The sequence below is a fragment of the Copidosoma floridanum genome, unplaced genomic scaffold, assembly GCF_036245765.1.
Source record: "Copidosoma floridanum isolate Cflo_tuat_1 unplaced genomic scaffold, Cflo_Japanese_pri ptg000020l, whole genome shotgun sequence".
NCBI classification, from domain to species: Eukaryota; Metazoa; Arthropoda; class Insecta; order Hymenoptera; family Encyrtidae; genus Copidosoma; species Copidosoma floridanum.
The window spans coordinates 19,932,699-19,958,085 of record NW_028321897.1 but is presented as its reverse complement, the minus strand read 5'-3'; the positions used below and the strand labels follow the sequence as shown (position 1 = coordinate 19,958,085).

Sequence of the window (25,387 nt, the reverse complement as noted above, 5' to 3'; positions counted from 1 at the left end):
TGCTTGTTGAAGACTTTATTGGTGGTGCTGTTATTGTAGTAGATTCAATTAGTTTTTTAGAAGAAGGATCTGTTGACAGACTTCTAAAAGTAATGTTTATTTGTTCATTATTTGGTCTGATTATTCTAATTTTAACTGTTTCTTAATTTTTTTTAAGTTTTAGTTGTAATGTTACCCTTAATGGACAATTAGGACTTGACTTTGGAGTCCAATAATCACCAAGCCTCTATTCTTTCGGCTGTGCTTACTCCAGATGTGTCAGAATCACGGAGGCTTGAAGCAACCAAGTTTCATATGAAGATTGCTCTTGCTTTGGTAGTAACCTTTAAAAGTAACTTTAATTTTTGTTTGAATAATGTGGATGATGTTGGTGAGGCTACAGCTTTTAATAATACAGGATTACGAGGTAGGATATCTGCATCAACGTTTAGGCGTACAGGTTTTAGCAAAAAGTGACTTCTACGGCCAAAAACTCAAATTATTTCAGTATTATTGATAAATAAAAAACACTTTTAGGCAAGTCAGCATTAGCAATTACAAACCGAACAGTTTTTCATTGTATTCAGTAATAAAATACGCTCTTAAGCGAGCAAGCATTGGCGATAAGCGACTTCACTATATTTAAGTATTGTTCATAACAAAAGTTTTGTTCTTAAGTGAGCAAGCATTATTGGTAAAAAAGCCAACTGTATTTTTGTATTATTAAGGAATGAAAAGTTTTTTCAGTTGATCTTGCATGATTAATCAGTGATATATTTGTTATTTTACAGTTATTTTATACACAAATACTTTTTCAATCAAATAATCGTTGATGATTAGCAATCTGAATGTTCTTCAGTGTAGATTGTCAGTTGATGAAATGTATCTTTATGCAAGCAAGTATTGGCAGTTAGCAACTCAACTGTTTTTTAGTATAGTTAATAAATAAATTGGTCCCTAAGCAAGCAATATAACTGTTACAAGTATTATAATATTAAAAAATTTACATGTGCCCGAACAAGCAATGGTGATTAGAAAACTGAAGGTTTTTGTATCGGGCTGTCTATGCGATGTAAACACTAAGTAATTTAATGCTATTTAGTAGTGGTCGATGTGATAAAATTACTGGAATATGCACAAAGAAGCATTATGCACACTGTGATACGAAAGACGTAGATATGTGTGGGTGGATTTGAAATTAATACAAGCTTGTTATAATCAATTGACAAATTTATTTAGACTAAAAGTTTGAAGATCCATTTAAATTTAACTATTGTTAGGAAGTCCCATGAAAAATAATCTGTATCTATTATATATTAGCTGTTCCTTTATAAAAACAATACAGGTGTGCAGCTTTTAAAATATCAAATTCATATGAATTTGTATCATAATAAGATCAACGGACTTGTATTTGTATTTTTTTAATTAATTAACACACTTTAAATAACCACTTTAATTAAACCGTATTCTGTATACTATTCCATGTAAAGACCAGTTAATTTAACGACGCCAAAACCAGCCAATTTATTCCGAACTTTGCATGAAAATCTCTAGGCATTATCTAACAAACATAATTTTATACTTAACTTAACACACACATGCACGCACACGTGCACTTATGGTTAAGACCAGTTGCAGACTAACTTTTTACAACTGTAAGACGGTATAACTTGTTATTTAATAGAGTTAAGCTTCTAATATGTATATAATATACTTTCTGTTACTAAGTAACAGTAAGTCACTGATCATTTCCATCATGTAGACAGCAATTTTAAAGAACAGTTTGATTAATAATCACTGACGTTTGCTACCCTAAGAATATATTTTATTTATTAATATTACAAAAAAACTATTGGCTTTCTCATCCCCAATGCTTGCTTGCCTAAGAGCATATTTTATTTATCAATAATACTAAAAAACTATTGGGTTTCTTATCACTAATGCTTTTTCACTTAAGATCACGTTTTATTTTCTAATAATAAAAAAACAATTTCGTTTCTTACCAACAATGCATGGTCATCTAAGAGCTCGTACATTTATTAACAATACTAAAAATGATCAAATTTCGAATCCCCTATGCTTGCTTGAATAATAGCTCATTTTATTTATTAATAATACTAAAAACTGTTGGGTATTTAATCGCCGATGCTTGTTAACCTGAGAGCTTATTTTAATTATCAAGAATATTGAAAAACTGTTGGGTTTCTGATTGCAAATGCTTACATGCCTAAGAACGTATTTTATTTATAAATGATACTAAAAAACTATAAGGTATCTATCACTACTGCTTACACGCCTATCATCGTATGTTATCGATTGATAATACAATAAAAATGGTAGGTTTCTAATCGCTGATACAGGCTCACCTAAGAGCTTATTTTAATTATTAAAAATATGTAACAAACTGTTTGGTTTCTAATCGCTTACGCTTGCTCACTTAAGCACCAATTTCACTTATTAATAATACTGAAATCTGTTATGCTTCTAATGGCTGATGCTTACTTGCGTAAAAGAACATTTGTTTATTTACAATACAAAGAAACTATCAGGTTTTGAATCACCAATACTTACTCGTCTTAGATTGTATTTTATTATTTATTTATTAATACTAAAAAACTACAGTGTTACTAATCACCAATGCTTCTTTGCCTTTTAGCTTGTTTAATTTATTAATAGTAGTTAAAAAATATTGGATTTCGAATGCCTTATGCTCACTTGCCTAAAAGCCTATTTTATTTATTAATAATACTGTAATCTGCTGGGTTCCTGACCGCTGATGCATACTCGCCTAAGAGCTTGTTTAATTTATTAATAATACTAAAAAACAGTTGGGTTTCTAATCACCGATGCCTGCTCGTCCAAGAATTCATTTTAATAATAAATACACTAAGTAACTGTTGGGTTCTTAACCACCACCATTAATACTATTAATAAATAATACTAAAAATCAGTTGGGTTGCAAATTGCTGATGATTGCTCGTCTAAAAATACATTTTGTTAACGTGCTGCGTAATAATTTTGTAATTTAAACATATATACAGTAAAAATTGAAATTTTTTGGAAGGTAAAAATAATAGAATTGCTTAGCTAATCGAGTTATTAATACGATTTTCATGCTTATTTAAAAATAAACTATTTTGAGGCAGATTTTTATTTAAACTTGTTTGTATAATACAATAGGAAATTTTGAAGTTAAAAGTAGAAAAGAGAGAAGTTAAAAGTCTTAGAGAGAAACTGAAAGTAGAGAAAGAGTATAGAGAGAACTGAGTCTGTGACGAAAAAGTCAAGGTACAGTATGTTCTCTATCCCACCATCGAACTTTATTTTCTTGTGCACTCACTTTACTCCTGCTAACTCTCCTTGCTCTGAATCTGCTCACAACTTCTCTTGGTCACTCTTTATTCTCTCATATATGTTTCGTTGTTCTCTTAACAACTCTTTCATTTTGATGTCACGCTTTCTTTATTCTGTAATTACGTTACTTAGTTGTGAGAACTAAGAGAGCTTAAGACAGTATCATAGAAAAAACTTAAAAGTTTCCAGAGTGTGCTTAAAGAAATTGAGGAGTGATTTCACTATTTTACGTACAGTTCACATTCATTATGTTTTTTACATACGAATACATCAACGTTGTACATCATATACGGTAGATTTTATTTAACCGTAAGGTGGATAGGTATTTTCAACGACAGTCTTCAAGCTAAAAGAAGTGTTAACATCAGTCTCTCTTTCTCTTCCTATTTTATTTCTTGGAACAATCACAACGTGAGCATAGATGCGTGAGTCTTTTTTTTACAACTCAAAATAACCATTGTAATGTTATCTTATAAGTCATTGGATGTGACACAAAGTATCCGTCACATTAATAGTATTTAGAAGAAAGTAGTGATTTATCTCATGACACGTTTATTAGTCAAAGGTATCAATGTAGCTTGATTTCCGTATTATTCTTATTTTTAATGGATACTAATTTTGTATCCTGTACTTCATTTGATCTGCGTGCAAATATTATTTAAAATTAAAAAAGCCGTGTGAACATACTTGTGCTATTCAGGTCATACTACCCTTGGCATCAAATAAATTCAGTTAAAATCAAATGAAATCTCTCTTCTTCTCTGTCTCTCTCTCTCTTTTTCTTTTCTCTCTCTTTTTCTTTCTCTTTCTCCTTCTATTTTTCTGAGCATCATTTAATTTTTTTAGTGTTTTATCTACTTTTTTCTCTTTACTTCCTTTACAATCAAACGTGGCTTCAACACAAGTTCCAAACAAATTTTTTTTTTATTATTCCTTACTCTACCTGTTAGATACGCTGAGACTCTTTTTAATAAAAACTTTTTTCCGAAGTATAAATACCTGCTGATATTTTTTATGTATGTATTAGTATTATATTTTTTTTCAATTAGCTTACACTTATTAGTAATATTAATCAAAATATTAATTTCATCGATGTTCAAGGTCTCAGTTAGAATATTACCTGAAATTTCTCTAAAAAACTTTTAAATGAGTTTTTTTGGTTTTGGCTACCACTTCTTACAGTGTACAAATATTAACTTTTATACCTCTAGGAGAAGATTGCTGATCTATTTCTAGTTGCATAGAACATGCTTCTTGAGATGACTTTGATGAAAATGTACAATGTACTTGCACTTTTATCTAAAACAGTCTTATAAGTAAATTCATGCAAAAAAATTGAATGATTAATTAAACGATGGTTTTTTGCATTTTTATGATTGGGCTACACACTATTTCATAAACAACTACTGTAATTCATATTTGCATACATTCTGAATTAGATTTATGGATTAGAGTGCTGTTTTAACCTTGTGTAAGATTGTGATAGAAAAATAATTTTAAATTTTATTAGATTTTTTCTGACAATTCGCTACTAAACAATAGTATTTTTTACATGGTCCATTTAAGGAATCGCAAAAGTAAGCCCTATCATTGTCCTGTATACCATTAGTACTTAAACTATCTGAGGTTCTGACACGTAGTTTAGTTGATTCTATTTCTGTATCTATTGTTATCCTGACATGCATTTGTCAAAGATATGACCGTGGTTATCTAATTAAATAGCTAATATTCACAAAATGCTTTTAATGCATTATAAACTGATGGACTTAAACAATGGCGAAATAGCATTATGCAGTAAATCCATTGGTAATGTCCCAACCAACTACTGTGTGCTTAATTGCTTGAATACAGACTGTGATTGTAAGATTGAATCATTAACTGAATACGGTACTAATTTCAGCAAGTTCGTTTTTGTTAATATTTACTTCAGGATTGATCGTGATCTTAGTAGCCACTACCAAATTATTCAAATCATAAATAAGGTTAGGTGCTGACTCTTCAGGGTAAAAAGGATTTTCATGTGGATCAGACTCATATCCTCTCTGAACTTTTTGCATTTATTTTGATGTAACAACATCTAACAAGTTTTTTAATAACCCTTGATTTTTTTTATGTTAACAGTATTATTTTTTTACCTGTAATCTTACAAGAACAGTCTTGTATTCAGTTTTCCGAAGGTAGAACAAAGTAGTGTCCACGGGTTGAAAAAAATGTGCAGAGTTTCGGTACATTTGAATAAACTCAATCTTATTCTTGACGCAACATTTATATAATAGAAAAGTTGTATGGGATGAGTGACCATCAAGGTATAATACTACCAGAAACTCAACTTCTTTCATAAGTTAGATTTTTATAAATGTAAGTGATTCTCGTTGGTCAAACCAATTAACTAATATCCACGATATAACGATAGAACGAATTTATCTTATCCTTAATAAACAATAAAAAATGTGTATTGTAGAGTAAGAAACAATATTTGATAGCATCACACGGATGATATAAGAACTTGATCGACCACTTGATGAATATTTAAAGCTTCCCAATTTGTAAACGATACTAAAATTAAGTTTAGTGAAAAGACAATATTTTTAAAGCTGGGAGAAACTAATGATCCAAACTTGGATGTTACTTATAAATTGCTTATTTAAAACGTGCTTTTCACAGAGAAATTAACACTTGTCTGAATTTTGTATAACCCCCATTAAAAGATAAATTTTTTTTTATTTCACTATTAATGGAAATATAGAAATCTCTTTTGTTATTACGTTTTCTATTTCACAAGCGTTTAATTTTGAGCTTTAAGTTTCTTTGTGATTGGTCCCAATAAAATAGTATGTTACGTAATACAATGCAGATAAAGATGGTTTGAGTTTTTATATGCTTTCTGCATGCTGCATGTGATGATATGTTACTGATTCACTGTTAAAATAAATTTTGAGTAGTTAAACTTACTCCGATAGTATGCATTTGATTTGTCAGTCGATCCTATATGACAACTCATTGAAAATATTGTGTTGTACATCCATAACAATGGAGTAAAGAACGTCTTTTTTTTTTTTTTTTGCTTTTGCCCACAGTATAGTACACTTAACTTTCTGATTATAAGCATATTTTGAGGTATAAAAAACGAAAACACTAATATATATTTAATAATGAATATGTTCGAGAGCATAGTATAAACATATTAATGCTCTGCTACTTAATAAAAAAACCTTTTAGTACCATACTATTACAAATACTTCAAGTTCATGTAGACCATTAATAAAACCTATTGACAATGATGATTTCATCAGGAAAAGAAATTATTAATTGTATTTCACATTGCGTGCAGCCAATATGTAGCTATAAATGTGAGTACAGAAACATAATAATTATTCAAGAAGCTTTTTGCTTTGTGGGAAAATAAATACAAAAAAGATTACTGCTCGTAGAAGATAACACCAAAAGTATTATTTCTCATGTTTACTGTAAAAATAAATAGTTTCGGCAATATTCTATGAAAAATGCTCATAAGGTTTGATAGCTTGCACAAAAATTCCAACTAGTCGTAACGACATAATTGTAAGCAAAATTACATAGCTTTTAGGAGAATAAACATGGGAAAATTTTCAAGTTTTAATGGCTTAAACAAAACTTTTGATGAGGTGAAGTGTAATAATTAAAGGCGAAATTACATAGTTTTTAGGCGAAATAATACGAGAAAAAGTGTTAGTTTCGATAGCTTAAATAAAACTTTTGATATGGCAATACAATAAAATTTTAGTCAAAATGGCATAGTTTTTAGGCGAAATGTCATGAGACAAGATTTATAAGTTACAATAGCTTGAACAAAATTCCTAAGTAGGCGGAAAGTCACAACTTTAGACATAATGACATAGTACTTAGGCAAAATATCATAAGAAAAAGCTTATAAGTTTTGCTAGTTTGATCAATATTTTTGATTAGTCGAAATGTTATGAATATTAGTCAAAGTGACATAGATTTTAGGCAATATGTCAAAAATTAGACGTTACGACATGCATTAAGCGATCTGACAATTAGGCAAAATATCAACACTTCAATTGCTCTAAGTGGATGACCACTTACAATGTGTTCTAGAAAAGTATCGCCTAAAACGGGCGCTATGCACTTGAGCCCATCTACTGATAAGAATGACAGAAAAAAGTTTCAGTTGAGCCCAACTAATCGACAAAATAAGTTGCAGTTGAGCCCACCAAAAGATGAAAGTATCTAGATGAATTTGGTGTGTAATAATGTAAGTAAACATTAAAAATTCACCTTTCAAAAATACTTTTAATATTGTAATACAGTTACATGTCATTTGTCAAATATACATACGTATTTGTTCATAACAAAATAAATAATATACGTCGATAAGTATATTTGCTCACTGTCAACATTACACATTACTTCTGTAATAAGGAGAAACGCTCTTCACAAAAGTAAACAAATCCATTTTTCCTTTATTATATTCTTCTCTTGCTAATGCTAATCTAGCGTAGGGAAGAATCTCGCTCGCACTAGCTGTACGACGTTCAGGACGATCAGACTTTCAAATTTTAATTATATTTTCCTCTTGTAGCTCTAGTAAAGTATCGGGAAAGAGAAAAATGTTTGGATGTTCGTTGTAAAACACGTCATTAAAATGCGAGTGAAATGACTCGCATGTATTTGTAGTTCGTTCTGTGGTAATGTTCGCAGATGCCCATAATTTTGGAGGATACAACGCGGATGCTTCTAAATATGTTTCTGCTAAATGTATGAGGAAAGTGTCAATCTCTCGAATTACTACTTCCGAAGCACGAGTCATCAAAACATCAATAAAAGCTGTCTCGACTTCGTGTGGATCGAGAAACGGTAGACCAAAACACCAACGTAGCCAAAACCCCGCCTCCGATTTTTCATCACGGTACATAGTCGAGAGACCTACAGACTATTAAATTCATTTCAAATTAGAGTCGCTAATGCAATATTAGGCCTTACTTATATTAATACACAATTTACCAAGAGCCTGGATTTTTCTTGTCCACGATTGCGTGACATAAATTTTTTGGTAAAGTCGGCAAAAGCGACCGTCGACTTCGCCACATATTATACTTAATATTTTGTAAATCCTCTGGCTCTAACGACTCTTTAATGGAATCAGGCACTGTCTTACCTCGAATCGCAGAACAAAAAATTTTCGTAGGCCTCGTAGAAATATCATCACACGCTTTTCTTTTGCACGAATTCGAAAGGAATTGCACATGGAGATTTTTGTATTTTTGTTGGGCTCGTGATCATGCGATACCGATGTTTTTAGAAGTGTTTCACCGGTAACATCTGTGAGTATTGCCATTTTACAAAAGTTTTTTGTGCATCGCCACTTCTGTCCGGTTTCAATTAGGCGTGCTTTTTTAAATTTAAACTTTTTAAACACTAACAGTGGCTTCTCTTTACTACTTAGCATTGTAATCAACGACATGATAGACACAATATGATGTTTATTCACGCAACGTCAATACGCAACTGATTTTATTTACGAACAATGGTAATTTGGTCGCGCATTCGTTCTGTGATTCGACTAAGGTGCGTAACTATTTATTCTCTATATAACTTTGATTGTACATTCATATATGTACACATGTAGGTATACATCAATCTTATTACGGCCCTGATGTAAAACGAGTATCTATGAAATACATAATATTACGTTTCGACGGGCTCAACTGTAACAGCAATCTGGGCTCAAGTGCTATGCAGAAAAGATCGTTATAATGGGTTCAACTACAACATTTTCAATCACATAGGCTCAAGTGCAATCGGCTCCCAAAAACACAACGAAATATACGATGACAGACTGATACATAATGTTATTGATACTAGGGTGTGCTCAACGTTCCCATCCACGTAGTTCAATAAATGCTGGCTCAATTAATCTAAGTGAATAATCAAGTTTTTAGGTTAACAAAGTTTTTTGCGTGGCTATACTTAAAAAATTACTTCGGTGTACACTCGGTCAAAACTAACCCATCTTCTTATAATAAGGCATCATAGATTGTTGCCAATTCTTTACAAGATGGTTCTTTACAAATATTATTTTTTTTTTTTAGTTTACTACTCTCATTCTTATGTTATATTTTACTTTATTGTTACAATCTTTTTTTTTTTAAACAGTACCAAGTTAAAAAGTTACTATCATGAACCATACTTACCATCTGCTCTGGCCAGTTGGACAAGACTGACGATAGATTTGTACTCAACAAACAAATTTTTTTTAATTCTGCCAAAAATTCAAATATTTTAAAAAAATCATAAAAATATCAAATAAAGGTTAGAAAAAAAGCTTAATTCAAGGTCCGGAGTTGTTGTTTATTATAAAACGTTTTTAACGTTACATTATAATTAAGGCTTGATTTGCAGTTTCCTCAGACGTTTGTATTGACCTGCTAGACATAAGTTACCAGGTAAAAAAATTACTATTATTTAAAAAATATACAACTAGCAACAAGATTCTCAATTAGTGTAGGCAAGCTGCAGGGAAAGCAACTTACTCTTTATAATAATTCATTTTTTCATACAACATTAATGATAAATTCTTTCTATTACTTCATTAGTCAGATCAAATAGATAACAAACTAATTTTCATTTTGTAGCACTTGTATCTGTTGTTTGCTTTTGGTAGTTATATTAATGTTGTAAAGAGGACTTTTAAGAACGTACACTGAGATTCGTAATTCCATCCATATATTTCACACCTATTACTCTTAAGTATAAAATAAGATACTACATTATTGCAAGTAAAATTGTTGATAAGTCATCGAAAAGAAGACAACTGGAGCAAAGACTCCTCATAAGACAGATTCGCAGTAAAGAATATCAGATAAGTATCATTCATCATTGGGATCCAAAAATTTATACCAAAACAGTTTGCATGAATTTATGTATTATTTTTTTATTGCGTATGATTTGCATGAGTCTACGGAGTGAATAAACGCACAGCCTTTTGGTACCTTAATAGTTGAGCAAATAATTAGAAAACAAAAGGTTGTGAGTTTGATTCACACTTTGGAAAGATATTTTTCTAATTCTTGCTTATTTCTTGAAAATTTCTTTAAAACAAAATTAATAAAATTTCATTACGATCTTAAAAATGTTTGTTAGCAAAACAAACTTAGATGGACTGAAAGTGCTTGGTTAAAAATACGTGTACAGCACCTCTATCTAGATGAGCCTATTTATATCACGATAAATGTATCAAAAACTCAGAAAGAAAATTGCTTGTATACCCTCTCAAGTAATTATGAAACATCTTAAGTGTATCTTATTACATTTGACATTGTTTGATTTACTCGGTATTTAATGCATTTATTGAGTAAATAGATAATTGATACAGGACGCTGATGCTTAGCTGCTGAGATCAGCGGAGCTGTGTATTATACAATGAGTGATAATCCTATCAAACAAAACTACAATGATGGGTGTATCGCTTTTACTGAAGGATTTCTTCTTCCACTGCGTAAAACCTGTCCATTGATTTTCAAGAACAGTGGCATGCTGTGAGACCGTTACAGCAACAGGGTAATAGAGTGGCAGTAGGGGCAAGATACAAATCGCATAACCCGTCTGCCTCGTTTCGTAAACGATTTCAATTGCCGCTTGCCAGATTGGGCCGGAGTTCCAGTTCGATTTCCATGGGGTCAGTGTCATCAGGATCGAAGAGATAAACTGACAGCAGAGAAAGCTTGCTAACATTGCGAAGATGTTCCCATACATTCCGGGACCGGTATGAGCAAAAACTATGCTATCTAACGGCCAGGAGCCGCTCAGCTGTAGAAGAGTGGCATCCACTACAGCTCCGATGACATTGACCTGAAAATTGCGGTGTGAGGTTTCCACTTAGATCGTTGCTGGAGCGTGTTGAAATATTCATAGTTCTAACGGCTCCAAAACCGATCTCGAATGCTGCGAACGAGATTTCAGTGAGTCAGCTGATCCAGCCCTGTGGAGGAGTGGTATCGATGATGCAGTTCAGCAGACTGCCAACAAAAAAATGCTCGGGAGTGAGGACATCAATGTCATCAAGGCTGCCAGTCAATCGTGTAAGGGGGCAGCTATTGAAAACCACTCTGATGCGGATTAATGACATGACGCGGATGACGCTTCATGGACTTCACATTTACTCCCTACAGTCCACCAAAGTGTGGTGCCAGGAAGGGGAGATTAAAGTGCCATTTGATTCTTTGCTCTTGCTAATACCTCGACCTTTGGCCAACAAGATGTTGAAGGAGCCTGCATAATAAAACCAGTGCAAGAGAAGGCACAAGCAGGTGTGATCCGCTCAACTGGCAGAGGTCTTAGGTGTTGCATTGCGGGCCGTGCCCAGAGCCATGTGCAGACAATGCTTCCCTTCGAAAAACTCTTCAGATGTCGCTGCCCGCCAAAAATTTATGCCTTTCGAACAATGTAAGCACTGGTAACACGAAAGCCTCCATGTAGTGATTAGGCATGGGTCCAGTGAATAACCAACCAGTAGATGTGCGTGGCTTTTTCATGGTTCAATCTGATGAGGCTGAAAAGCCTGGCAACCTCAGATAGCCACGAGTCTAGAGGACCCGCGAGCCATAGTGGACCCTTCCACCAGATGCGCATACGATTGAGCGTGGACAGTTTTGTTTCCCGTGACGCCATGCCCATTTAAATCCGTTGGGGCGTGCCCCCACAGGCAGGAAGGCAGCAGCTCTTGGATTTGAGCCACATGGTTATTGACCAGCAAGTTGTTGGTGGGCTCTGACGATCAGAGCCAATGGAGCACGATCTGAGAGTCGCTCCAGACACCACTACCCTCAGTGAGGGCGGAATATTCCTGGCAGCTATGCACAGCAGTTTTGCAGCAAGCAGAGTGGCCCGCAGCTTTACTAGAGTACTGTATCGCTTGGACTAAGGTATTCTTCTTCTTATGATATCTGACCGTTCATTGTCAGCCGTAGTAGCACGCCATGCCACCGTTACGGTATCGGGGGGAGGGGGGGGGGTGGGCGACTACAGGCGCAAGATACAAATCGCACAGATACTATAAGGATTCTTTATTACTTTATTTCTCTTAGATATGAAAATTTGCTTCAAACAAAATCAAACTTTTTTTTTACTATGATGAAAAATATGTCATCAGTGTACCAAAACTGACTTGAAAATTAATTTTTTTTTTTTCATGTAATACCTACAATATTGTTAGGTGACAACATATATATGTATTAATTTTTTTTTCTTTTTCCTAACGATAAAATTTCAAGATTCCATAAAAAGTCGTGCTTAATAAAAGTCGTCCCTTAACAAAGTTGACTGTGTACATTGTGGCACTTAAAAGTGTCAAGGGCAATACACCACTAGCATATACGTATAACTCCTGCAGAGGCAAACGGCATATATGCTGCAGTTTAAGCATAACCATATATACATTGTTGTTGTATAAGGCATTTTCATCACTTACTATCCCTACACCCCTAATAGCTCCCCCTTAGAAGATCCCCCTTCCCCAATCATGTGTTTGTTCTTTAATTCTTCCTTAGTTTTTGATCTAATAAAGTAAGGTCTTACCTCCTCAAACTCCTTTCTGCTTCCGTTTACCTCTCCTGCATTATCTCCAACTCCAACTTAGCCACCCTCTCCACCTTACTCTCAGCTTACCATCAAACAATTAGAGCTTTGCACAATTTGGCGCCCAGCCTCCAAACCATTCTTACAGAGACAAAAATGTACAACATACTTTTGTAACCCATGGAAAAAAATTTACCTAGTTAATCGCTTCTTAATGTAATTACAATCTTTTCCATAGCTAACACATGATTTAATCACAGTAAACTTGTACAATGTACACTAAAAAATTTTTTGTCTGGATGCTCGAGGTAGCTCTTTATAAATCTTGTTCAATACATTGATCTAATAAAAAACTTCTCACATTCAATACAATTGTACTTTTTTCTGTGTCGTATTCTACTTTGTGTAAGATATAATTCATATAAATCGATGAATTAGGGTAAGCCTTATTGACAAATATTCCTTTTTTTACCGTATCATTCCTAGAATTTATCTGTTATCCTGAAAGATAAAATATCCTATAAAAAAATTTTTAAGACAAAATTTCAAACTGTGCTATTAACATCAACTATTTTCTGAGTTCACAGGATTAATTAGTTAAGTCACATAAAGCTTTACACTTTTTATTTTAAATAGTGTAGATTTTTCTAGACTGCAATTCAAATTATTTTTAATGTCAAGTTCAGTTTAAAATCAAAATGTAATGTTTTTATCAATTTTCTAAGTGTTACATCCACCCGCTTTCCGATGGTCTCCCTACAGCCCCCACAGCACCTCACATAACGAGGGAAAATTCTCTTTATTTCTCTGTGAACTTAAGGCAAAAATAATTAGTTAAAGCCCCCATGCACAACCCACTACCCTCACGGCCACCCTCCTGAGTTGAACGCCCCCCCCCCCCCACACCATCCTCTCCAGAAAATAAGGTAAATTTTTTTCAATTTCCCCTTTATTTTGAGAATCTTAACATTTTAAATCTCCTCTACACCACTCACTACGCTCCACAAAAGCATATAATATTTTCAGAAAACAATATAACTATCCAGTTTTCTGATGAACCCTATACCTAACCATGGTCTACCTATACCTCACCCTCGCTTAATACGGAAAAGCCATCCGTGATTTTAATCCAACAACAAATGTATAAAACTCCCCCATACACTGCTTAAAATTTTAGGTGTCTCTTTAAAATCCTTCCAAAGCTCTCAGCCCCCCCCCACAAAAACTTAAAATGTATTACAAAGATACTTTATCATAGGGTCCATATGAGTTACTTACCCCCACAGCCCCTCCATACCCCCACTTTAAGTTAAAATTTTTCGCAAAATGACTTCATCATAGAGTCAAGAGGTAATGCCACATCACCCTTTATCAAAAAATAAGATTTTTTCTTAGAGACCTGTTATTTTTATATTTGTCTACACGTCACCTCCACTGTTTAATAATTAAATTTGATGATGATTAAAAATTGATTTAACAACAGTAGTTTATAAGATGGAAAGTCTTGATAGTATATTGCATTAAATTACGCTGAATTTTTTCTATGTCATATACTTATTTTAATAGATATTTCTACATCCCCCACTCGTACACTTTGTTTTAAAAAGTCTGATCTACTATTTTTTAATTCCTACCATAAAATAAGGTAAAAAATACAATTTTTTTGTTGAATTGATTCTTCTGTATATTGCAGAGTATCCTGTTTCAGTCCACCATAATTATACCTTTATTTTAGTTGTCACCTGACGTCATCTGAAATTGTATGGTCTCATAGATATTGTTACTTGTAACATCATAATTTATATTTACCTTATAGAACTAAAAAAAAACTTTTTATCTATTATTTTCACACCACCAATGAGGGAAACAGACAGGCACACTGACTTTTTTGGTTGTAATTATATATCTATAAGAATGTAAATTTTTTCACATAATACATATAAGTATGCGGTATTGTGTACACCTACGTTCAATGATTCAAAATTTATATCGTGATGTAATAATAACAACCGTGGAAGTCATCGCTAATCAGTCTTAAACACAACCTTCAAGAAGGCCGTTGGAAGAAAAATACTAAAACATATGGCATTTACGTTCTTCTATTTATTGTTCTAATCTATCTACTACATCTGTATACACGTAGACAAAATTTTTATTAGTACGTATTTGCCTATTGTTATCAATATTTTGAGGAAATTACTTTTATTATTTCCAATAAAATTTTCAACAAGGTTACTTTTTGTTGATAGATTCAACAAAAAAAGGAAAATGAGAAAATCTTTTATTTTTCTAATTAATTTGAAATACTAGAAATAACAAATTCTTGCGTTGAATACACAGCGGAGGCAGAGCCCCACGTGTACATGTATACATATGCGTCTGACACTATTATTTTCATTTTATTGCAAAAACATCTCGTCAATCCCTCTAAAAATTGAGTACGATATTAGTTTTCTCATATTGCGTGATGCAAAAAAAAAAAAATTGGACAAGTTCTACTAACTTCTTTCTCATAGATTTTATTTTAATGTGACTTTTCATAAGGTTACGTGTTCAGTTAAAGTTTTATTAACATTTAATATCTGAAAAAAGGTGTTGTGAAACGATCTTAAATTTTGCATGTGATTTTCTAACATCATAATGAATATCCTGTTAAAATTTTAGGAATATTCTACATTAAACGCTATGTGTTATGAATGTCCTTATGTTGGTCCATGATCTTCTTCAAGCTGGAGAAATAAGTGCTTTTTTAATTTATTGCTTTAAGCTCTCCACTTATAAATAATGAAATTTCGAAATTCTGTTCATAAAATGATATCTTTCAATACGTTTTATGATATACTATATGAAAACAATTAGCCTATTTTTTTTTTTTTTTTCTTAAGGTTCAAACATAGTCAAAATTATTGAAAATTTTTTTGCAACGGACAGTATTAAAAGTGAAACTAAGAAAGATGCCCGTGTATTTTCTATAGCCTTGTATTGTTTGGTTCAGCATGATTCAGTGAAATAGAAAATGGTAACTGTGACCATACACCATCTAGAGAAAATCTAGCGTCCTACATAAGTATCAGGTCATAATAAATACGTTAAATGTGTATTACAACTTAAGTTTATTACAACAGCCCTTGACAGCGTTACTCGTAGATTATGCATACTACCCTGAACAGCTTCACTGAAAGATTGTGGAGATACGTTAGACAGTCAGTAATAAGAACCTAACTTCTCCCTTAAAAATTTTATAACGACAACCTGCAACATCACAAACGTCTTTATAAGATTTTATTCTTTCTCTTCAGCGTGGAAAGAGGTATACGGTCGTCAACCCGGAAAATTAATTTGCTCCCCCTTGCGAGAATATATACAAATATATATATTAGCTTACTTTCGTTGCCTAGCAAAATCACCAAAAGCATAATCCTCATCCATCTAACCAAGTCTTATCTCTCCAACAGATTTATTCTCTCTTTCACACCAGCCTGATTACATGCAAGACTCTCCAAGGCTTCATACTCTGACTTACCCTTTTAATTTTTTTATCACAATATAGCCCAGGATAAAGACATCAACACGTATGTCCAAGCAAATGACGTTGGAGTCAGCAGTACGTCAAAATAACACTCTCAGTGCACTACCCTACAAAATGAGTATGAAGTTTATTACTCTCCACAACTGGTATCATCTGTATAAACTTGTCGTCAACGAAGTAAAGACTATAACCATGCTCATTTTCTGATAAAATTAAAGAAGAAGCACCAGAAAGTAAGGGTTAACGGAGTAACGATTGACTGGAGCTACACTACCAAGTATCTTGGTGTCGCGCTAGATCAGCGACTACTGTGCGCTCAGTATATTAACAGCACTTGTGACAAGATAGAGAGTGCCTTTGAGCGACTATAATCGTTTTTTAATAACAAAGTTGTCTGCCAGAAGACCAAGCAGCAAATTTTTAACACTATCATTGGAAGCATTAGCACCTACGGGGTTCAAACTTGGGGCGCTGCAAGAAAAAATCGAGTAAAGGGCATCCAAGGCCACATCATTAAAATACTTCGCTCAGTTTTTGTATTCTCTGGTACATTAACAGTACACTCTAGGTTTTTCATTCCTTATGCTTTTTTTTGGATGCATTTCTATGATTCGCTAAATAATCACGACTTCAATTCACACGAGAAGCACTCAATCTGCTCACTAAACCCGTTACGGCCTTGACACAATTTCAACACTCACAAAAAATCGCAAGTACGTTTTCAAATACATAAGACACATCAGACTCACATGACACACTAACACTTACAGCATACTTAGTTCCTCTAACTCTATTCCAGCGCAAGCAAAGTTTAGAGCTTTACTTAGATGAATTAGTGCTCTCCTCCCAACCCTTTAAGAGCAAGCTGGCCTCCGAAATTCTTCGTCATTTTTCATTATTTTCCAGTTTTTTACTGTCTCTTTTGTCTTTTAGAGGGAGTAGTCCTCAATGCGTGGAGGTTAGTAAATTTGTAAAAATCCACGTAAATCTAATACTACAGCTGATGAAAAGTTAAAATATGGTTAATTAATACGACACTTACGGTAAAAATTCAAATCAATATTGGAAAACACAACATTCACTGTGAAATATTTTATTACAACAGCATTTTTAAAGAACCCTAGATTAAGATCTAGGGTAAGAATTTTTTTCAAGTGGATAATTTAACTGCTATAAGCAAGTTGTGATCGGAAGGTGCTAAAAATATATACGATATATTTTAAGAACAAATTGGAAAGTATCAAGAACTTTTAAGGCAACATGGTAAAAAATGTTATGACTGGCTTTTGTACACTGCTTTTTCCAATTTATTTTTTTGCTGAAAGAATTACGATATCCCTATGAGAATAACCTTTAACAGATGTTAAAGGTTTAGGTAACTTTAACATATTACAATCAATCACATGAACTAGTAACTGAGATTAGTAACAGGCAATAAAAAATTTGTTAAAATTACACAGTTGAAGCGTAAAAAATGAATACTGTTTCTTACTTTAATTATGCTTTCTTTTTTTATGTACTCATGTCATTTTAACAAAAATCATCTATACTTATGCATAAATAGCTATTATAATATAAAACACGCCATTAAATAAATTGCAAATCGCTTACACGTTTAGGATGCAAAACTACGATGTCTGGTTTTTTTTGTTTCATAAGACAGCTCTTGCATAATCTGTTGCTATTACACAAGAATACCACAAACAGTTTTGCAAGAGACATTTTCTAACTTGTAAGGTTATAAAACTGATTTCACACCACACCTAGCCCGATACTAATTCATAAGAATAAAAAATATAAAATTCTTGTAATCTTTTTCCTTGTATGCATTTTTAAATAATTGTGTGCGATTTTAAATATTCTTATATACATATACATTCTGATTCATTACTTAAATTTGGAACGGTATGTTGGCATCGAACACGTATAGAAGCTATCCAAACAAACGAAAAACATTTAACGTACACGGTAGTTGTCTTCCAAAATATAAGTATCAAAGGTATGAATTGCAACTTTTGTACATTTAAGAGTTCTTATCATTAGTTCGCCAGAAAATTAGAAAAAATCTGGAAAGGTATGTTATAAGTATACGATAAAGCCACCTTATTTCGTTTGAATCACCGTACATGTTTAGTTAAGAATGATAAGTTGTGGTTTATTACCAATAACCCAAAAGCTTACATCTGTAAAACCATACTATAAAATAAAAACTTGATGTTTTAAAATTGATTTTAAAACTTTGCGAGTCAAAAGATGTATGTTACAAAACTGTTGCTGGTTTTCACTGGGTAATAATTACTTATACAAAAGATATCATGTAAAACATAAGACAGGACACCGTATTTTGTATTTTAAATGAGCAAGAAATTTGCAGTTTATTAGATCATGTATTTTATATTATGATTACTAGTATTACATAAGTATAATTGTATTTTTTTTATAAGACAGTATAAATACAGGATGGAAAATTGCATTTATTTGTTTTCTTTTTTTTACTTTAACCAAGTAATCGCAAGAAATTCGTTATCGTTTACTACTTATTACAATTAATAACTCATGTAATTAATTCTAACATGTGAAACTTGCTTAGGTATTTACATTCTTTGAAAGTCCAAATTTTCAATCTAAATTGAATCCCAATAAGATACATATCTTTAATTTATTTTGAGTTTGCAGTTATCACAGATTTTGATCTGTTTTAAATGCTTGATTTAGGTTTCAAAATGTATTTAAAGTAGACTCAGTTCACCCATAAATAGTTAACTAAATAAGCTCGAATCAACAATGTTTTTAAAAAAAATGAAATGCTAGCGACAGTGTTTGATAAAAAATTATAATAAAAATTCATTCTCTTAAGTGAACAAGAATGGAGCTTAAATATGTGTAATACTCTTGGTAAAAAAAATGCAGTGAAATGGATTTTTACTGAGCCCACGTTTAATTAAAAGTAGTTTACATCGTCTAATGCAGTTTCTAGTATCAAATTTTTATCCAATTACTAATTCTTCAAGTTTCTTTAATGTACAGTTTTTAGCATTGTTTCTATTAAAAGAAACACTATAAGATTTTATATTTTACAAAATAACTGAAGCTGTGAGATGATTTTATTTATTTTTAATATACTAATAATGTACAGACCTATAAAAACGTACCATTGGCAACAATGAGGCTGATAACTCCCACTTTAATCAGCTAGACATTGTTGTGTTGACACCTACCGTAAAATATTATCAACTTCTTATGTAAAAATAGTATCAATCGATAAAATTTATGTGTTTTAGATAAAGTTTATAAAAAACTAAGTTTTGATGCTTAGCATTTACGTTTCTTAATTTTTTTATTCGACTTTTGTAATTTTTATTCAAGGTGTTCATAATTAATATTTTTAACATGCCATCTTCCTTACATGTATGATGTATGAACCACTTAAACGTTTATTAGTCCCTTCATTTGGTTAAACATGGTGCACTTTCTTAAAGTGAGAGACAACACACTAGAGATGCAAGAATTTTTCATTTTGCTATATGGGTGTGTAATGTACACTATACAGAATCCTAATTGATTCTTTGATAGTTTTTAACACATCGTATAAATATTACTAAGTCAATTCAAAAATTTAATTAAAAACATTTTTTTTTATTTTACTGAACTATTTACAATAATTACTTACGAACGCAAGCATACCAAATTTTTCATACGGTATATTCTGTTGCCACTCTATGACAGGTTTGGCAATGCGAAATAGTTCATCATCATATCCCCAAAGAAAATCTCCGGCTGAAACTTTAATAAATGCCTTAGCTTGGATAGTAGATAGGATTGCAGTCAATGATACTTGAGTTAGAAAACTCATATCTCTTGAAAAAGCCATTGCAGTGAATAATGGAATATTAGGTACAGTTATAACTTCATGGTCAGAATGGCCACTCTCCCAATGATAACTTCGCATTTCTTGATAAGTAATTGTCCCATCTAGGCCTATTTCTGGATTTACTCTGGTTAAATATTCTCTGTAAATATACGGCCCAACTTCTTCTACGTACAGTTTACTTACTTTCTCAGCTTCAAAATCATCTACATTTGTATAATTGAATAATCGAACACGATAAACGGCATGAACTTTTGGCCGTTGCCACCATTCAAAGCTCAAAGTTCCATTTTTCAATTTTAAGTTTGAAATTATCGAATAATTATAAAAGTTTGTAAACCAAAATACAATACATAATCCAGCACTAGATATTAGCAAAAACAACAAAATCCAAATGATCCAATTACGTATTTTAAGATGCATGTCTTTCAAGCTATAGTTTGATTCTTTTATACATTTTTTTTTATCAAAGCTTGATTCTGGTGGCATCACTGCAACGAAGTTTAATTAGCAATTATATGATAAGAAAGAGTTTACATTAACACCTTAAGATAAAGCTCTTGTTCTAAAACAATTATTTTAAAAGTTGTAAATGTTTTATATATAAGTTATTTACTTTCTTTACCAGATATTTTTATGATAAAAAATTATTGGATAAAAAAATTGGTACAATCCAAAAAATGTTCTTAATTTTTACTACAAGTCGAATACTTAAGTTCAAGAAAAATAATAAATGTTTGATACATATGTGTAGTACATAATGTAATACACAACTTGCTGAATGATTCAAGACTTCTCTTGACTGAGAAAAAATATTTTCCATTCCGTATAATCCTAATCATATTGATAACTTTAATCTTTTTTATCGCATTCCAGTTAGTTTGACCTCATATGCTACACATATGTAGGCTTAGATGAAGTAATGTTTATATTTAACATTAATAAAGTACCATTTTAAAAATACTCTATTATAGAGCTGAAACAAATTAAAAGTTTTGTCATTTTTTTTCAATTTCAGATTTTTGTGAAGATTTTGTTCATTACAAATAAAGAAATCTTCAAAATTAGACACGGTGTTGATTTTAAAAAGTATGAATCGTAGAAAAATTTTGTATGAACGTGTTTTGTGTCTATTCAAGTCCCTAATGTAATTCATGCAAAAAGTAACTTTTTTTAGAAAAAAATCTATAGTTAATAAATAAGTTGTTACCACTATTGTAGATAAGTAGTTAAAAATGCATCAAAATTTGACATTTTATTTGCATGAATTAATTTTCGTTTTAGATAGCGATATTAACTTATTCAAAAATATGTGCGTGATTAGGAAGTACAAAAATTTTACTAAGATTCTTTAAAGTCTACTGTAACAAGAAAAATGTTACCGTATTTTATTTTTCTAAAGTTAGACGCATGTCACATAAGGTACGGAAAATGTATATCCTAGCTTAATAATCGATTTTTGTGCTCTTAGTGTTTAGGTAAAGTAATTAAGTTATTAATATTTTGAAATCTTTTAAAATGTCTACAATTTTTGTGAGTTCTACGATGCAAAGTTGTTAAGTATAACTAGTTATATTAGATAGTTATAAAAAAGAATAGTAACCAAGGGAATCAGTAAATTGAAAACTCAACATAATGAAAAACTAAATCTGTCAACAATCATATCTGTTTCAATGCCAACTATCTTTCGAAAAAAAGGAAAATGGTTTATCTAACTTTTTTAAATTTATGGCAGGCTCCTTTAATAGTAAAAGCTGCAATAATTAAATGAGCTTTTAATTTCAAGAAGTTGCAATCTACAGATAGATAGACCAGATAGACCAACTACAGTCCAAGACTAAAATTTACAATAACGATATAAAAGTTTATGGCACACATACAATCGTAAGTAGAATGATATTCATCGAAATTTCTATCTTTAACTTTCTATAAAGAGGTGCTGCACAATTATTTCATTTGAAAAAATAAATTGATTACATAGCTTCCCTTCAATGAAAGAAAACGAATACTTCTGTCCTCACTAGCAGAATCAGATACTTCAATTGTAAAGTAGTACATGTTATTTAAATGCAATCTAAGCATTTCGCTTACTAAGAATTTTGCATTTTGAGGTTATGTTGACAAATGTTCCATAAGAAATTCTGACTTCATGAACAGAAGTTGCGTTTGTTGGACTTAAAATAAAATACTCTCATCATCAAAAATCAATTACATTTCTAAGTATTTCAAAACTTTTTTTTTAATATGATCTAAGACCACAGTAATCTCTTTCGACATTTTTTAAACAAGACAATACAAAATTAAAAACAGTTTGCTTATGTTATTCTAAAAATATCTTAAATTTTCGTTCTATGTTACTGGAAAATGTTAAAGATAGTCTGGATATTACTTAGTTTCTTATTTGGCCAATTGTATCTCGTTTTACTTTACTACACCATGTACCTAGTTGATAGCTATTTTATTGGATGTTTTACCATACTTAGTCTCATCAGTTTCGATCAGTTAAAGTATTACAGATGTTTGAAATAAGACACTCTTGTACACTACATCACATATTTACTTTTCAAGAATGACTGTGCTATGTTTTAGTTGAAGAGGTAAAAAAATTTAAATTCATAAGCTTGTTTGGTTAAGAAACTTTATGTCACGCTGCTCTACGGCACGTATTTTTAGCATTTTTGACAAGATTGCTTACAACTCCAAAAAAAAGCTGATACGACTTCCTTTTCCTTGAGTATAACCCTGGTTAATTTGTGGTGGTAACAATCGGCTAAGAATATTATCTGTACCGAGGAAACTCTAAGATTAGAAACCAACACACAAACAATGATTGTGTTTATATGTCAGAGGGCGGGTTCGTTGCCCTGTGTAAAAGAACGAAATTGCTCAGATTGCCAATTATATACAATACTTAAAAAATAATTATTATCAAGTCTCAAAATTTATCTGTTGGATAATCAATTAACTCCTGCACCATATACAGAAATTGTTTATTGATTATTACTTTATTGAATTCTCCTGAATACTCCCCTAATTTAATTAATTTAATAATTTAATATCTTTTTCAACTTATTCCATATTTTTCTAATCTAATATCTTTTTTATTTTATTCCTGTCCCTTTTTGGGGTCCAGATAATATTCTCAGTTTATATAAACGATTTTAAATCTTAACAGCTATTTTTCTAGTTTTTATCTTAAACTATAAAAAGGAACTCGCAATCTTACGTGGAGGGGAAGGTTTGCTTAAATAAGTACAATCAATTTTTTTTTAATTATCTTATATTTATTCAATCATATGATTCTAAGGAAATTATATCTTTAATTTTTCATGTATTAATTGTATTTGAGTAATCGCAATTATTTACGTTAATAATAAAAAAAAGTATATAATTTACTCGATAATTAACTTAAAATTTATCCGCCCTTTTAATAGAGAATTTTACATCAATGACAATTTGAATTTTTCCCTCCTTAATATCTCTGCTTAAACACGTTAGGTTAGACTAATACGAATTTTTATTACAACCACGGAGAGTTAGTGTTAGGTAACTACCTATCCTACTCAGTCACGTAAGGTTAGGTCGTTCTCAGGGCCCTTGGGTGTCTTGAGCACTGCTCAAGTCGTCAACCCAGGAACTTCGCCTAAGAACGTGGTCGCTAACCCTAGTGCCTCGACTACTTAGGGATGCGTCGTCTCCACGCTTAAAGTGGTCGAGCACCGAAAGTCCAAGTAGATACCGGTTAGTGGAAGTGTTACCTGTTGGTGGTGTACAAACTTACTTTTCAGCTATCAGCCTTCGTACTTCGTCTCTTTCTCTCCCTTTGTGCTCGTCGCGGTATTATACCGGTGCACGGGAAAATTCCAGGTCTGGGTGAGCAACGGAGTTTCCGCGTCCCAGGCTCGCTGGAAGAGGACTAATTAGGCATTGCGCACTGGTGCCTTTTATGCTAACGTTATTTCCTTTTTAGTAGCAGGTTTTTCCTTCTTTGGGTGAACGCGCTCTAGCGTTTTCTTAACGTACTCGACGCATATTCCCCGCGCGCGGCGTTCAAATTTGAGTTTTCAAATAGTAATTTTTTATGAAATGAAATGTATGTATGTTTAAAAAAAAATGTGTACTACTGAATTGTCTATGAGACGGATTTTTTATTACAAGAAAATATAATAAATAGAAGAATATAAATATAATGTAAAGCGTGTATTATAAATTCTAGGTAAAAGAAGTGCCCCCTTGCACTGACTACCTTGGGGTCCTAAGGTATTTATTTGTATAGAACTTCCCAAGCCTTATTGCTACATGTTACTTCTTACTTAACACTTACTGTAATTTTTGTTTTCGGACAACTAATGAAAAAAAAATTGCTTTCTTAATAATTATTCGTTGCAGTAAGTTCTCAGATATTGTTTATTGAAAAGCAAGAATAAGGAAGTGTCAAAAGATAAAAATTAAAACTTGTAAAATTCTTAATTAATAGGCACTTTAAAGTCTCAATTTAGTCATCTTTTTTTGGAATTACAAACAATGATGTTGAGAAAAAAAAAGCTTAAACATACTGCTAAAACACGTTTTGCAGCACAGTACAGCATAAGACTATTTCACTAAGCTGATTCTTCAATTTTTTTTTTTAACATTTTGATGTAAAATTTTGTGTCACTTTCTGGAAAGATAAATACATTACACAAAATTGTAAAATTTCTGATTTTTTAAAATACAATCACAGTTCTTCTATCAAGGTTTTAATTTTTTTTCGTTAATAATCCAGTCTTACATAATTTGGACAAAAACGTGAGAATCTGGACATCTAAGAAATGTTTGCTAAAATTGTCTGCCTGATTCGTTGAATATCTTTTGAGTGTAACTTGGTAATAAAATGTTCGTACTATAAACGATAAGGTACTGGAACCTCTTTAAGAAAAGGAAAAAAAAGAGATGAGAAATATTTTGGTTCTCTCATGAATAAATCAAGCTCAAAAGCAGCGGAAAGATATGAGACTTTAAAGCAGAAAATGAAAACTCCGATGCTAAATAACGATGTTACTCAAATAATGTCAGATAAACATTAATATTAATCGATATTT

At 31.9% G+C, this 25,387-nt stretch overlaps 1 protein-coding gene across 1 annotated transcript in view; it reads right to left on the bottom strand.

Moving 5' to 3' along the window:
- LOC106636405 (lysosome membrane protein 2) overlaps positions 1 to 20,505 on the bottom strand; it is a 319,399-nt gene extending 298,894 nt beyond the window's left edge. The window contains exons 1-2 of the mRNA XM_014348793.3: positions 20,493 to 20,505; positions 20,109 to 20,433 (exon numbers count right to left, since the gene is read on the bottom strand). Of these exons, the coding sequence (XP_014204279.2) occupies positions 20,109 to 20,387 (279 nt within the window). The 5' untranslated portion in view covers positions 20,388 to 20,433; positions 20,493 to 20,505. The remainder of the gene's footprint in view (positions 1 to 20,108; positions 20,434 to 20,492) is intronic.
- Between the last annotated feature and the right edge of the window lie 4,882 nt (positions 20,506 to 25,387).